This window comes from Macadamia integrifolia, chromosome 2, assembly GCF_013358625.1.
Source record: "Macadamia integrifolia cultivar HAES 741 chromosome 2, SCU_Mint_v3, whole genome shotgun sequence".
Lineage (NCBI taxonomy): Eukaryota > Viridiplantae > Streptophyta > Magnoliopsida > Proteales > Proteaceae > Macadamia > Macadamia integrifolia.
In genome coordinates, this window is record NC_056558.1 from 41,169,607 (window position 1) to 41,186,124 (window position 16,518).

The 16,518-nt window shown below is 38.6% G+C and overlaps 1 protein-coding gene across 1 annotated transcript in view; it reads right to left on the minus strand.

The window, feature by feature from the left end:
* Nucleotides 1-5,445: 5,445 nt before the first annotated feature.
* The window catches only part of LOC122071704, a 21,890-nt gene continuing 10,817 nt past the window's right edge, over nt 5,446-16,518 (minus strand). Inside the window, exons 6-12 of the mRNA XM_042636092.1 lie at nt 12,851-12,958; nt 12,612-12,683; nt 12,463-12,513; nt 8,670-8,732; nt 8,451-8,575; nt 7,192-7,396; nt 5,446-6,384 (exon numbers count right to left, since the gene is read on the minus strand). Coding sequence (XP_042492026.1) covers nt 5,668-6,384; nt 7,192-7,396; nt 8,451-8,575; nt 8,670-8,732; nt 12,463-12,513; nt 12,612-12,683; nt 12,851-12,958 — 1,341 coding nt within the window. The 3' untranslated portion in view covers nt 5,446-5,667. The remainder of the gene's footprint in view (nt 6,385-7,191; nt 7,397-8,450; nt 8,576-8,669; nt 8,733-12,462; nt 12,514-12,611; nt 12,684-12,850; nt 12,959-16,518) is intronic.

A 16,518-nucleotide genomic window follows, 5' to 3' on the forward strand; every position in this document is an offset into this window, starting at 1 on the left:
TTTTGATCTAGCCTTCTTTTTGTCACCATATGAACCCCTTTCATTCGTCCTCCCTCTAGCTACCAAACCAACACCATCAGATTTATTGGTAGTTGTCAACTCATCATCAATTTTCTGCTTGCTTTGCAGATTCGTTTTGACATCCTCAATAGAGATTGTCTCTCTACCATAAATCATGGTATCCCTAAAGTGCTTATAAGATGGAGGCAGAGAACATAACAATAATATGGCCAAATCTTCATCGTCTATTTTAACATCTATCCTTTTCAAATCAGTAACAATAGAATTGAACTCAGATATATGGGATTTAATAGAAGTATCTTCGCCCATATGAAGGGTATACAGTTGTTGCTTCAATCTCAACCTATTGGTGAGGGATTTGGTGAGGTAGAGGTTCTCTAACTTCACCCATAACTCTGCAGCCGTTTTCTCTGAGAGAACTTCCTGTAGAACATCATTCGAAAGACACAACTGAATAGCTGAAAGGGCTTTATCATCCAAATCGCTCCAATCATCATCGGACATAGTTGCAGGTTTCTTCGCCTTCCCAAATAGGGTTTTCTTCAAACCCTGCTGTGTGAGAACAGCCATCATTCGAACCTGCCATAAACTGAAACTGATGTTGCCGTCAAACCTATCAATATCGTATTTCATTGAAGCCATAGATCGAAGTAACCAAGAGCTCTGATACCAGTTTGTTAGATCAAACACTAAGAAACACGAATAAAGAAAGACAATAGATCCGTACGACACAGAAATTTAACGAGGTTCACACACCAGGGTGGTGTGCTACGTCCTCGGGCGAAGAAGAAGATGATTCACTATGCAGAAGAAGGATTACACCCTAGCAGCGGCGAGGAAGAACTCGCCCTAAAACCCTAGCTTCGGGAAAACCCTAGAATACAATGACTCTCAACAAGCAACAGTACATTATATATATACTCCAAATAGCGGTTCGACCCATCGGGTCGCGGTCGATCCGGTCGAACCATACCACGGGGGCTATGCCCCCGCACCCCCATACGAGATCAGTGATGGGCCCAAGCCCTCTGCTTCCATCACAGATCTCAGAAAATTTCCCATTCGGGTCGCCACCAAAATATGTCGGATCGGGTCAATCTTCAAAACGGGTCAAGAATTCGAGACAAACTTAACAAATAATTTACTCATACTATGTAGGTATGTAGTTAAACCCTTGCTTGTTTAATGCCTCATTTAATTGATACAAGATCGAACCATTTATCAACAAAAGCAAATTTTAGTAAGCATGTGAATGAACTAGCAAACCGATTGCTTACCGTTTAGAAACCATATGAAATAAACAGCAATCAAAACTGTTTAAAACCATGAAACCAACACCATTTAAAAACTATAGAACTTAAACCGTTTACTAAATGATTATGATTTCAGAAAGTGCAACAGTTTAGTAAATGGTGCAATTTTGATTACAATCAAATAAATATAAATCAAACCAAACCGCAACGTATGCACCGAAACCAAACCGATTAACACCTTTAATTCTAAGCCTGTATCAATCAAGAAATCATTTCAATTCTGGGCCATGTGAAATTTTTTAATCTGTTTACTCTATTTTTGCATTAACTCATGCATGATGTACATGAATACCAATCATTGCTACAAATAAGAAAGATAAAGTGAAAGTTTCCCTTGTGATCACCAATGCCTCTTCACAGATTACAGGATACATCAACCAAAACTTCTGAAACCTTCTTTTTGTTTCTTTGGATAAGTGGAGCAGGCAAGATATATAACCCCAAGGGGTAGTTCTCTGACTTGGAAGTGGGATTGAAAGGAATATTTTTCAATTTTTATCCTAGGTGAACTTGAAAGGAAATTCTTGCTTCAAGGACTCTTAAAGTTGAAATAGAAGGTTTGTGTTTTGGATGAGAGTGTTCTGAACTACCAAACTTGTTTGAGATGATACATTAATAATTAAAAAAAAAAAAGGCGAAAGTACTATACACTTGACTTCAAAAAACGTAAGGTATTATTTATATGTGAATAAAATAATTCATTGCCGAAAAAAGAAAGATACAACGGACCCAAAAAGAGGGGAAAGAGAAACAAACTAAAAGGAACAAATATAGAATTACAAAGCCACAGTCAATCTATAACAAAAAGAGGAGATCCCAAGAGGCAACATTAAGGCTGCGTTTGGTAGTCATTTTATTTTAGAAACAACATTTCTTGTCAAAACCAGGATTTTTTGATATTGTGTCAAAATTCCATTTTGGAACAGAATTCAAATGTTGGATATTGTGTCATAATCATGTTCCAACATTTCTCGTTTATAATGTTTTTTTTTACCTGGTTCGTTTAAAAAAAAATGGGAAAACAAACAGTGGACACCAAATGGAAGATTCTGTTTTCTTGTTCTCATAAAACGAGAAAATGTCAGAAACATTTTTTGAATGACTATCAAATGCAGCCTAAACCTATTTTTAAGAGAGTCGATATATATTAAGGAGATCATTCTTTTAATACACCATCTTACATAGGGGAGCCTCGTGCACCGAGTACATCTTTTTTTTTTTTCCTTTTGACACACCATCTAAGAATTATTAGCCCACACAAATTTAGACTAATTAAACCTTTTTGGCCCCTTATTCATATTGGCATAAGGTATCATCTCAAATTCTTTTGAGGCTTTTATTTCATTGTCTGCCTATACCATTTGGGTTGGAGTTGCCACATGACAAAAAGTTGACATGGGTGATGGGTTCACAAAGTTTCAGTGGCCACAAGCTTCCATGTAGCAAAACAAAAGGGCAATAAGGAAAACCACAGGGCAAAGTCTACATACATTGCCCATTGTAAGATTCTCTCCAGGGTTTTAGAATAAGGAATCGTTATCTAAATCGGATCCCGCCAATTCTGCTCTAATTCCATTTCGGATGGCTGGATTCGGCCAGAATCTACAAGATTCGCCTAAACCCTAGAAACCCTAATTGGATCACCCTCTCCACAATGACATGTATCAGGATCAGGCTCGGGTCCATCTAATTCTGATCCGATCTGTTTCGGATTGATCACCCTAAAAACCCTGATTGGATCCTCCTCTCCAGAACAACAAGAATATAATAATTTGTAAAGTTTCATCTTTATCTATCCTTCCACCCTACAAGGAAATATGAAGACTTGAACCTTACCAAGGGGTTAGTGCGTTTGGCTTGGAGAGGACATGGTACTCCACCTCAGGAAGTGAGGTCCCGTGATCAAACCTTCGCCACTACACCTAACTTCTTGGGGCCATCGCACGAGAGTTTTCACCTCGGACTGACCGATCCTGTGTAAACGATATCACAGTGACCCAGGGATTAGTCGGGTCAAAGATCTGGACACCTTGTGTATCAAGAAAAAAAAACACTACCAAAGTAACTTGGCCAGTTTTGTAGCACCTTTGGTTCATCAATTGACCAACACAAGTGTTAAAGTGGTGGTTTATGTTATTTTCCTTTTGTCTATCATAGTTGTTTAGGCTGTTCAGTTCTTCACTTAGTAGGGACTTATTCATAATAATACATACATCCAATGGGTCTTAATTTGTAGTAATACAAAGGGCGACAGAACCTTATCGGTCTAATGTAGGAAACATCAGACCAGCAGACCAATGCCAGAGAGTACGAAAGCATATTCAGCGCAAGTCAAAAGGGGAAAGCGTGATCTTTTCGCACCCTACACAGTTTAGGGTTTTCCTGAACCAGACTGGTAGGTTCTTTTTTCTTTAAACAAATATAATATTATAAAAAAACATTGTAGCTTCAAGTTGGGACAATTCTTTCTTCAACCATGGGAATTACTTTCCACTTACTGTTGACTCCATATGGTAATGATTTCAGTGATCTAGGGAATGCAGCATTGTCTAGTCAACTTGTCCCACAACTTGGTCAGCTTAAAATTTTGTAGTTCTTGTGAGTCCTGCATATTTATTTAGCGAACTTGGATATGATTTTCAGTTTATGAGATTGTTGCTTGTTCTACATCCCTCGCCAAAAGGTTTTCTGCTCTTGATTCAAAATTAACACTTGTCAATAGCTCAGCTAGATTAGACACTAGGGTGAAGGATGTGGTCAAAAATTAATTTTCGTTTTCACATAGACATCATATCATTTTTTTTTTTTTTATAGTTTTGAAACACAATCTGCTTTACCATGGTTCATTGTTTGAATTGAACTATTTATATCTGAACTGCAAGTATTTTCTTTGTGGTTGCTTTTTTTTTTTTTTGGGGGGGGAGGGGGGGTGGGGGGAGGGTTATACTGACCACATGGAAGAATTTCGTACTCAATTAAAATTGCTCTCATATGCTTTCTTGTATATGAGTCTTTAATTCAAATATGTAGAGTACTTCAGGATTCCCCAACTAATGTAGAGTAGGTTTCAGAGGAGTTCTTAAAGCCTTTAGACTAGTAGAAAACCAACTGGTTTGATCGAAGATACTGACTGATTTTCTCTGAATTTTCAGCATTTCTAGTAATACTACTAGAACCATACCTTTTGACTCGGCTAACGTTGCAAGAGCTATAACCCCAATTCGAAAATGGCAGCCAATGCTCTAGAAGCAAAAATGGCCCAGCTCGTCTGGAGAAGGACAACTGACCTTGCACGAGATTCTCCAAATTCATCCGATTATGCCCTTTTTTTTTTTTTTTTTTTTTTTTTTTTTTTTTTTTTTATGTTTTATGTTTTTACCCTAGTTACTTGTTTTTAAATTTTTGCCCTTTCTTTAAAAGTGACTTAACTATATAAGTTCTCTTTGGGATTTTTTGTAACACACTTCGAATTTTAATCAAAAGCAACCATTTTGCTCTTATTCCTCTTTGGAATTAGGGTTTCATTTACTTTGTGGATTTAAAGGTTCGTCTATGTTAGAACGACATCTAACATACCGTACTTTCTATTAAGTCACAGAGACATTGCGGTTTGAATCCATCAAGGTTCATTGAATCTTGTTTTTCTCATTTTCTGAATTCTTGTGGCATAAATACAAACGACAATTGTCATGTAGATAACATTATAGAATTAAAAAGATGAATAAATGTGTTGAAACAGCCTCATTTCCCACCTTACAGCAAAGATGAACAAGTCTTTTATCCGCCTATGGCTTCTCAACTTGTTTAGCATTTTTATTTACATAGCATTGACGAAGTAGAACTCAATAAATGTAGGAGAAAATGATTATTGGTTAAAGAGCACAAAGTTGTCATGCTTTGTTATCTATAACATTACTATGGGTACTGAAATTTTTGCAAATTCTAAGAATGTGTAGAAGTGGAGTATGGCTGATCCTGTTCTCAGTCTGTTCCGGAATCAATTCCAGAAATGTTTACCAAGTAGCAATCTTAATCTAAAAAATCATAGAATATTTAAAAGAAAGAAAAAAAAAAATAAAGTCCAACAGGAATCAAGGAATTGGTAGTGAGATGGTTATCAATCAGGGCCTTAGCAACAATAAATGCAATTAATTGTCCCAACAATACAATGATGGTTCATTGAAATCCCAATAACATGTTAAGAAGCTCCAAGAAAGTTGACAGAACAAGAATCAAATTCTTTTTCTTTTCATTACTGAACTTGTACTAAAAAAGAGAGAATTACTGGACGACAGTTCTGTAGATACACAAAAGGAGAAAGGCCCAAGATTGACTAGATGTGGAAGTACATGATGTTCAATGCATTACTTGGCAGAACTCCCATGGAATTGTCTTCTGAGAACCAAGAGCTGATAACTCTCTGAGAAGGTTCAGTTGGCACTCCTGTGGGCCACCTATCAATGAGCTTGAAACCAAATTGTGATGCTGCAGAAAGTATGGACATCTCATCAACTCGGCGTAGAACATGGCAAAGAATTAGAGCAGGTTTTGAGTCATCCCTGATGCTACTACCATCAGAAGAAATCAGCTCCCTCGCAGTTGCAAAAAGTGGTGAGATAGCTTCAGGGACATATGTGACGTCAGTGCCTATAATGACTTCAAAACCACTGTGATTCATTTCCTTGATTGCTTCTATGTGATCCCTATTTCCCCATTCTAGTCTCTCTGTAACCAGTTTGTCAAGAAGTTGAGGTTCAAGATTAGAGGAAACATTCTGTCTCAACAGGTCAAGTGCTCTTGAATCTCCATCAGTAGCAACTACAAGGTCAGCAGCAGATCTAACTGCTACCATTGAGCAAATGCCTGCACAGCCCGATCCCAACTCCACCACTTTTTTCCCTGCAACTATAGAAGGATTTCTTGCTAGTACTGTTGACATCAGCTGAGCTGATTCCCACAGCATCAAGCCAGTAGATTTGCAGGTGTGTTGGTGTTCCTTGGCAAGTCCCTTTATCCTGAAACTGCACTCTCTGATGTTGATCTCAATTATCTGACAGGAACCACATGGACAATCTTAGGTAGAATTTAATTCAACATCTCACAGTAACAGAGGCAAATAAAGGACGGACTGGCATTCCTTTCAAGATGTGAAGTTAAATAATGTTTGTGGCCTCTATCATCCAAGATAGAAGGGAAAGCTGAAAACAAACAAAAGAGTTGGGTACATTGGATTAATCTAGGAAAAAAAACATATTGTGGGTTGAGTCACTGGACAAGCCTCTTCTTTTTTTTTTTTTTTGGGGTGGGGGGGGGGGGGGGGGGGGGGGGGGGCCACACATGGACAAGATATTTGTTCAAGAAGTTTAAAGGTACATAATAAAAATCTAATTTTTGGCCACTACACTTGAGGTTTTAGAGCAATAGAAGGATTCCCTCGGAAGCCTCACGCCAGGCTTCCCAAAAAAAAAAGGGGGGGGGGGGGGAGGGTGTACCCAGTGCATGAGGTTCCTGCCACAGCGGGTCTGGGGAGGATCAGGATGTACACAGCCTTACCCCTGCTTCATAAAGAGGTTGTTCCTGACTTGAACCCGTGACCACTTGGTCACAATGGACCAACCTTACCATTGCACCATGGTCCACCCTCTAAAAAGAGAAAAGTTATCTAAATCCTACTCTGTTCTTTGTTTATTTTTATTTTTATTTTATTTTAGGTGGAGCAAAATCTGTTCTTTATTTCTTGACACTGAAATATTTGCAAAACTAATTTAAACCAGTACATGACTACACCAGTAATTTTCTCCCAACATAGATATTTAGTATTGGACTAATTTGGTATGAAAATCTGACCAACCCTCACCTCGTCAATGGATGGCAAAGTACCAAACATTTCAACTGCAATACCCTCAGACATATCAACTTCAAAATGGTTTCGAGGTTCCTCTGTACTGCCATTGGTGCCTTTGAAAATAGGCTCATTAAGATGATCCACCACATTTGCATATTTCGAAACCGAAGAAGAGTCTAGCCCATCTGAAAAACAGAAGACAGCCTGGATCCAACGCCTGAAATTATAAACACCCAGAAAAGCAGCATTGAGAAAAGATTCTTCATTAAAAACAGCAAAGAATGGAAAAAGGATTAGACCAACAAAAAAAGAGTGTACATAACATAGAGAAGGACCAAATTGTGAAATGTCAAGACTCAAAACAGGTCATCATCAGTACTCAATACCCAGCTTGAAACCACTTAAAAAGAAGTGTCACAAACAACTGTATCCATACGCAATCAGGTTAACAGGATGGCCTTCTGTTTAAATTTCTCAAACTAAGATTTAAATAGCACTCCAGTTCTCCAAAATTTCTGCATAACTTTAACATTGCTTATGGACAAGCCCAGTTAACTATGCAGGGTAAAGAGGTAATCACAATACGACACGTAGGTAAGACCCATATACAGGCTACCTTGGCTGATACAAAATTTAGCATCTGAAGCAGCTATTGCCTCCTACACGTAGTAGCAAAGAAATTGCAAGATTCCTGTTAGACTGTTTCTTCCACAGCATGCTTTCACTGAAGGTTTTACAATTATTTCTTTCTATCTTGTGGTAAACCAAGTGATGAATGTAAAAAAAAAATGAACTGGGGTCTCTTAGCAGAAACTGCTGCTATTTATGATATATCCAGAAAGACAAACAATGGTTGTCTCATAGACTTGGTTTCCCATCATATTTACATCAACTGAAGTATACAAGAAGTTTACTCACATTAAGGTATGAACTACACACTTACACAAAGTACGACAGGAGATGAATCGAACCCAATAGGCCAATAGGAATATCACTATGGGCCTATGGCATGCTTTTTTTCCTCAATAGATTAACTTACACAAAATGCCACATCTATTTTAAGTACATTCAGGGTTCAAGAAAAACAGTGTTTTCTTATCAACTCTATTGAGAGTTTAAGTTAAAACAGTTGAGATAATACTCGTGGAATTCTACTGAACAAGAATTATATCATTTGACTGTTGTGCCTAAGCTATTCCACAATTTCCTGGTTGCTACCCTCAGGACCAATGCCATGTATTGACAAGTAGACACATAAACGTTGAACATACCGATTCATCACCAATTCCCGTGATCGATTCTCCACTTGTTTGCAGCAAACACCAAGTTCTTCAGCCACAAATCCACTTTCTTTGAACAACCTTGTCAAGAACTCTTCAGAGAAGTAGAAAGCACGCTAAAAGAATTTCAAAGAAAAAGTATATTAAAGACTGAGCAGTTAACAATCTACAAAATCAGTATGAAAAGGCTATTATGACATTAAAACTTACAGTACCATCTCCCCTGACAAAAAAATTCTCACTGATCTTTTGATCCTTGCAAGTAAACCTTTCCTGTAAATTTGATATCATGACAGGAAGGATAATCAGCCAAAGAGAACTGACAATCAGCCAGTCTAAGATCATAATAAAAAAGAAATACTAGGGGAAAAATATGACAATTACTGCATTAAAAACTGTTTCTAGGGGAGGGGAGAAAAACAATAGTCACAATAAGAAAGACTACACTTTTCTTTGCATAAATAAAAGAATCAACTATTTCAACAGAAGAAACAGCTCACATAAAACCAAATACTTCATCCCTTGCACTTGCAATTAAATGTAGCTGACCAACCCTCTTTTTTTCTTTTTCTTTTTTTTTTGGGGGGGTGGGGAGGAAGTAGCCCATCTCTTGCACTTGCAAAAGAATGTTACTGACCCAACCTCTTTGTTTTTTGTGCCGGTGGGGGGGGGGGGGGTTGGGAAAAGTAGAAGAGATTTATACAAGGACATCAGCAGCCAGAATCCAAGAAAAAAGGGGAAAAAATAAGAGAACCTCAAATGTGCACCCAAAAAGCCTGAACTCCTAAACCACCCCAAATCTAAGTATTTCATTCCCTAAGACCACACACACACTTTCCTACCCGCATTCTGCTATCTTTACCACCCATCAAACATCAGCACAATAAAGCAGCAAAACACAGTCAAAGGAAACAACTAATGGAAGAGAGAAAATCCGGATCAGTCCCTAACAACTACAATTTCCCCTTCACCACCTGCAACCCTGCCCTTGCCATGACCTCTTATTACCTTAACAAGTTAATCAAACAAATTATCAGTATTTTCTCCCGGCAGAATGCACATTGAATAGATCTGATTGGGGGAGATGGATCCATGTAGACCCTATTTAGTTGGGATAAGGCTGACTTGAGTTGAATTTTTCTTCAGGCAGAACGCCCTCCATAATACTAGCCTTGTATCAACCTTAATGTTATTGTTCTATACCTCATCAAAATCAAGTTCAGAGGGTAATGGCTCTGTTATATGGATAAGACAGGCTAATTCTTACCATCAATTCAGAGTGATCATCTGAAACTGCTTGGGCCCTGCCTTGAGCCTACCAAATATTCTCCACCACCCAAATTTGGATCCCAACTTTTTACAGACACTGAAATGCAGGAGTGGCATAAAGGGTCAAGTGCTCCATCACTTTCTCAGATACCATTCCTACTTAAATCCGACTTTTATCCATCTTCTTTTTGGATGAATAAAAAACTCATTACCGAAAAGGAGAAGAATATACAAGGGGAAGGAGGAGGGGGGAAGAGGGCAGCAACCCAAAGAGGGGCCGAACCCCGGGGGGAGGGAGAGAGAATGGAAGAGGGAAGTCCCTAGGAGACAACAATGAGCCTGCTCCTTGGGGAGTTTCTAACAGAGCAGTATGGGAGAGATGCAAGCTTGGGGCTGACGTCAAAGTAGATGGGCCTTCAAATCTTATCATAAGAATGGAATTGGATGACCATATACGAAGATTCCGCTCCATCCAGACATGATTTATGGTAGCACAGAATGCGAGCTTGCCAGCGTGCCACAAATGGAAGACCCAACAAAAGTCATATCAACCCAGATCCATATTTTATCCATCATCTTTGTTATCCAAGTCAGAGGTATCCCAAGATTCAATTATCCAAATTTCTGTCAAGCCTAGGAAGCTCCTCTCATGACTTTCCATCTCCTTGCTAGTCCCCCATTAAGATTTATGCTTATAAACAAACAGGGCTAGGCTCTGTAAAAAAATATGAATTCCATAGCCACAGGTGAAAAAACCAATAGAAGTGAAGTCCCCACTCCCAATATCTGCCACTTTTCTATCCACATTTTGTTGTTTTATGGTTGTCCTTGTTGGCAACCTCAACCTCGTGTCGGTGATGACGCGGCCAATTTGGGTGACATGACCAAATGTAGTGGTGTTTTGGTATTTCCGATAAGATAACAGAGTCACATGGTGTGTATGGATTCGTTTGATACATCCATGGTTGGTGGTGCAGGTTTCCGGTTCAAAACTGGCAATTTTAGCCTAATTACGCTAGGGGTTTTTTTTTACAGTGAAAATGAGTTTTTTGAAAGACGGTTTCTTCATGATAAAGTTAGATTGTAATTTATCAAGTCCAACGCTTCTGATTTCATTGCTTTTCGATACCGTATGAAGAAGTTACGACATCTGTGGTCAAAAGACAGGTTTTGTCACAATCAGGGGCAGTTTCGACATTGAAGACGAATTTTTTGGAAGAAAATTTCTTCATGTAAAGATACAAAAAAATCCAATCTTTCCAATGCTTCTAATTTCATCACATTTCGATTCCGTACAAGGAAGTTGCAACATCGGAAAGGTTCAAGGGCATTATGGTCATTTTGCATGGCTAAGTCGGATGATCGAGTCATCTAAAAAGTTGTAGAGCGTCGAGTTTTGGTCCCAACGCTTTTTGTTTCGACTCAATCGGAGTTCGTATGAGAAAGTTATGAATAATTTTGCGGAGCCAATAGGAAAAATCCAAACCTATCTAGCCAAGTAGCTCTCGGTGTTGGGCAGGTTTTTCTGGAAATTATTCTTAAAAACGAAAGGTGTTTGTGTAATTTTGAAAGTTTGAGCCACTGGGGACTTTAAGAACTGAAAGATATGGAGGCAGGGGCTTATTTGTATTAAAGAGGAGTAAAGGGATGTTGAATGAATGGCTCAGATGAAGCCACGTAGGCCTTATTCCCCATCCGAAGGCTCCTGTGTGTTTGTGCTGACAGTTGGAGCAAGATATGCCATCGCGAGTACACACTCTACATAGATACTCCTTCCCAACACTCACACAACGATTCCAGCTGGCAAACAAATCATGAAACTTGAAGAGACTTCAATCAAATGCACATTTCAAGGTGTGGGTTCATCCCAAGGTTCTAAATCTCCAGTTTCGACCAGGTTTTTAACCAGAAATTTGCAAAACCTGGTCAAAACCAGGTATTTTTTTCTGGGCTATTGCTAGAAATTTGTGCCAAATTTACCGAAAGTTGGGTTGAAAATTCCGAAACCTGGTTGTCTCAAGGTCCATTGAAACCACCAAAATGTCCAAAATTTCGGTCAAGATTTCCGTGACAATGAACTATGATTGAAACCAAAGGAATAAAGGTATTCAAAATTCACTACGCTCAGGAGGACAAAATCCATCAAATTCCAAATGCATGTTTAACCCACATAAACGTAGCAGCAATTGGCTCTCCTTAACTCCAAGCAGTTCCACAAATAACTCCATTCCTGCGAGATCCTGATCATCATTTGCCACCTCCTTCCTCCAGCACAAACGATGCCTGGTATGGTAAAAAGCTGGGCAGGATACACAAATCACCAGATCCACCCATGTGACATCTCATTCTTGATAAGCAAGCCCATATTATCCATTACTTTGCCATTGAATTATATGAGAGATACCGGTTGTTATTGCACAACATGTAGTTCAGAAGTTAAAATTTATATCTCAAAATTCTAGAAATTAACAACTCTATTGCATTAGATAATAGTTAATAACAAGTTGGGAAGAGAAGAATCGTAACTCTTTTTCCCCATTAAGCAATATTAATCCACAATCAAAACCTATATTCATCAGTAACCCCACTTTAACAAACGCATCACAGTAAGAGCAGGATTCAAGTTTCATAATAGCATGAAAGACAAACATTTAAGCCATTACAGTCCAGAAATTTGATTTATTCTTCCTAATATGGTTAACCAATACAAACGAACAGCATGCGTATCACCAACCTGAGCAAGGTCACCAGTGGCATAATCTCGGAGCAGCACATGACCATTTGGCTGGAAACAAATAGTGTCATCACAGTTGAACAGTCAGTTTAAGGAGCTACCCTGTGAATTATGAGCCTGAGAAATTTCAAAGCAGTGAATACCCTTACTTTAAGAACTTTTCTGATATTCTGTAAAACTAGGAGCATTTTTTCTGGAGCCACTGCAGATAACATAAAAATCTGCTTAAAAAGTCAGCTGTTTGACTAAATAACGTCATCATCAGGAAAAAATGTAGCGTATGCAAACACAACAGAAAGCCTATGAAGAAAAGGAGCCATCAACCAGGAGACTGCAATTCCTAGTGACCAGAACAATAAGCAATTACATGAAAGCATAAATTGAATACCATGGTTACAATGTCAACTGAAGATGGTTTGATCTTGTTGATTAAGTCATCAACTGTCAGATCACAAACGAAAGCATTGATACTACCCTCCATGAAGTCTTTGTGTGCCTGCAATAAGCAGAAGGAATCCAGATGTACTGGAATATTATTGAACAAATGGGTAAACTGAATATAAAAGTCAACTCAACCATGCCTTTTCCCAACTAAATGGTACAAAATAAACAAAAGATATTCATTAAAAATCAAGCAACTAGGTAAAGCTGTTCCTCTTAATTGCTATAGATTGACACATGACAAAGATGTAAGCATACTGGCATCCTGACAAATCTCAGTAATGCAATCTAATTACCCAAAGTCGGAGATTAGCATAGAAAGCAGTGATCTAGAACAGCAGGTCAAACAATAACCCTTAGATAGAGCAAATGAATAACCTGGTCAAGAAAGGTCAGATGTAGTCCAAGTCCTGATCAAGTGGTCTAGGAGATGGGATGAGCGTTTCAGGAAAATTAGGTGACAATTCAATGCTCAGGTCTGGAGGATGTAGAAGGTTAGTAAAATAGTAAGTTGCTCCATTGCGACCCAGTGGTCACAGGTTCGAGTTGGGAAACAGCCTCTCCGTAAAGCGGGGTTAAGGCTGCATACATTATGACCCTCCCCAGACGCCGCAGTGGTGGGGCCTCATGCACTGGGTATACCCGTTTTAGTTAAATAATGAGTTGCTGAAAGCAGGGAATCAGGTTTAGAAACAACGGAAATTAACAACTTGTTCTCTTTGCACAACTAAACCAAGAAAGGTAAGTAATAACCAAAATAGAAACATGAAAGAGATTTAGTAACTAAGTAGTACAGAAATAGCAAGTGAACCAGAATTAGTAACATGTAAGAAAATAGAAAGTATCTTAAAATAGAAATTAAGGTAGTAGAACTGCTGAACAGCACTCAAACCTAGGCATCAAACAGGGAACCAATGGATTGAACTGACGGGTGTATTGGCAGTAAAAAATCAGTACTGAAACTAAGAAGAAAACTGACAATGGTCAGAGATCTAATGGTTCAAGAAATATTACAGAAGCTATAAGTTGCAAGTGCGAGGATGGGGAAAAAATTCAGAATCTGACCTTCAGTGAATGTAAAAGAAGAAGAAGAGAAGAAAGGATATGTTAGGCTTCTCATCCAACAGAAGGAATCCCAACAACTCCAGCCTTGGCATTCCACCAAGGTTTCCTCACTGCATCCCACATTCCCACATAGCAGTTCTGAACCCAACAGAACTATGTTCTCTCTCACAAAAATCAGCAACCATAAGCTAAACAAATTGTTCAAACCATTGGTGGGTATGATCTGCTCATCTTTATTTATAACTTCATGGTAAGAAACAAAGAGGAAATCCCAATGCGTGGAAGGAGGAATCCCTTTCAACCTAACTCCTCGACAAAACAGAAACTCTTCTAGAACTTAACAATATAGAAACTAACACTAATCCCATATAGGACTCAAATCCCTCACATTTGGGCTTAGAGAATTGGCTCATTACAATAGTAAACTCAAAAAACTAAGCCCAAGCTTTTGCTAAAACTCGAGCAATTTCTTAAAAACTCGCCTCAGATATGAAACATGGAGTACTCAGCCACGGTGCCGCCCATCATACCTATTTGACACCCAAAATTAAACATATTGGTCCATTTTGGCCCAGTTCAATGGCCTGGTTTGCTGTTGGACTTCTTGTTCTTCTGAACTGCAGCACAAAGCCTGTGGACATTTCCAGCAGAAGCGTCGACATAACACCAGTACACTACTGAAAGGAAGAAGCCCCAAATACAGAAAACCTGAGCAATTGAACTGACAAGATTGATGTTGAAGCCAGCAATTGTAGAAAAACTGTATTTCTTTGAGCCAAAATGCATCATATTTCACAAGCTCCTACAATCCCATAATGATCCACAAAGTAACTTGATCATTCAAGGCTTACCAGAGCCAGAGGGAATGAACTTTGCAATGGAATGATCCGAATGAACATGCCCAACTTAATGGAGCTATGAATTTCTACTTTCATGGATGGTCAACAACAGCATCCTTTAAATAATAAATCATAATTCATATGCATGATTAATTTTGGACTTGTGCAACTACAAAATCTGAATTTTATCTCTCCTTTTTTTTTCAGATAAATAACAGATTTGACTGAAGGGAAAGCAAAGGCTAATATACAACTACAACACCACCAACTAAGAGGTTCAAAAGTTCCATCCCACACCACCTAGTTTCTAAGTTTATGCCTGATGGAGGGCCTTAGGGAAGAAGGGAAAACCCAGAGTAGCAGGGGGGGAAGGGGTTAACACAGAACACCAATTCAACTAATTCTTATTCAAATAAATTCACTCTGTCCAACATTGAGTTTATGCAAGTATTTAAAGAGAAAATAATGAGACTCCTACTTAGACTCTAAAACTGAAACAAACTCCTACTTCTCTATCTCCTATGTATCCTATCCAAAAACAAACATGAGAAAATAAAAGACATAATATTTTTTTTTTTTTAACAAAAAAGACATAATATTAAACTACTCTACTTCCAACCCTTGTTGGACCAAAACCTTGGGTTGGACCGGTTCTTCTTGGCTCTTGGCTTCCACAACCGGTTATGTTAGTCCAACCAGGTAAATGTAGCCTTATTTGCATCAACTCTCCTCCTCTGAAAAGAATTACTCTGTCGAGTTTGGATGAGGTCCAAGAATGCCGTTAGAATTGATGTGCTTAAGGAGAAAAGTACCAACTGTCCTCTTAAAGTTGAGAGGGGGAAGATCCTTTGCTGGAAAAAACTTCATCTCAAGGCCACCATGCCGAAAAGAGTATGTATTCTCATATCCATAGTGCTTGGCTTTCTTGTCAAACAACCATGGGTGCCCCAGAAGAATGTGGCAGATTTTCAAAGGGAGAACATCACATTGCACCTGTGATGTAGATGCACACCCATGGACCAATCCAAACCCATCTGGTTATCAAGACGGAGATGAGGTCGATCCATATTTGGTTACTTGGTCTAGTAGGATTTTAGTAAATCTTATTTATTTTGGAATATTATGTAATCTTTTATTCTAAGTAGTATACATAGGGAGATATTAGTCTCTTAATTTATTTCAGTTTCTTAGATTGAGTTAGTTTCCTATTTAGAGTTGGTTTCCCAGTTCGTTTTGAACTAGTTTCCTTTTAGGATTTGTTTCCATGTTGAAGTCTTTTATTTGCCTATTTAATATGCTTGTGACCGATAGATTAATTAAAGAATAGAATGATGAATTGAATTTTGAGTGTTGAGAGCCTGAGGGTTGTGTGTGTGATTCTTGTTCCCCCCTTTTTTGTGCGATTTCTCCCTATCCTAAGCATCTCAGGGAATTCTTCCCTACCCCTAACGGCCTCCATCAACTTAGTATCAAAGCCGAATGTCCCATTCGTCCCATTCCCCTTCTTTCCCTCCAATCTTTTTCCCTTCCATCTTTCCTTTCCTTTCCCTTTCCCATTCTCTGTTTAGATTACAGAGACTGGAAAAAAAAAACCCTCCCTACCGTACCAACTCCTCTTTTTCCCATCTTTTCCCTTCCGACAGCAGCCAAAAAAAAAAAAGAGAGCGGACAAGAGAAGCCGGAGCCTCCACCGACCTCTCCAGTTTTCTGT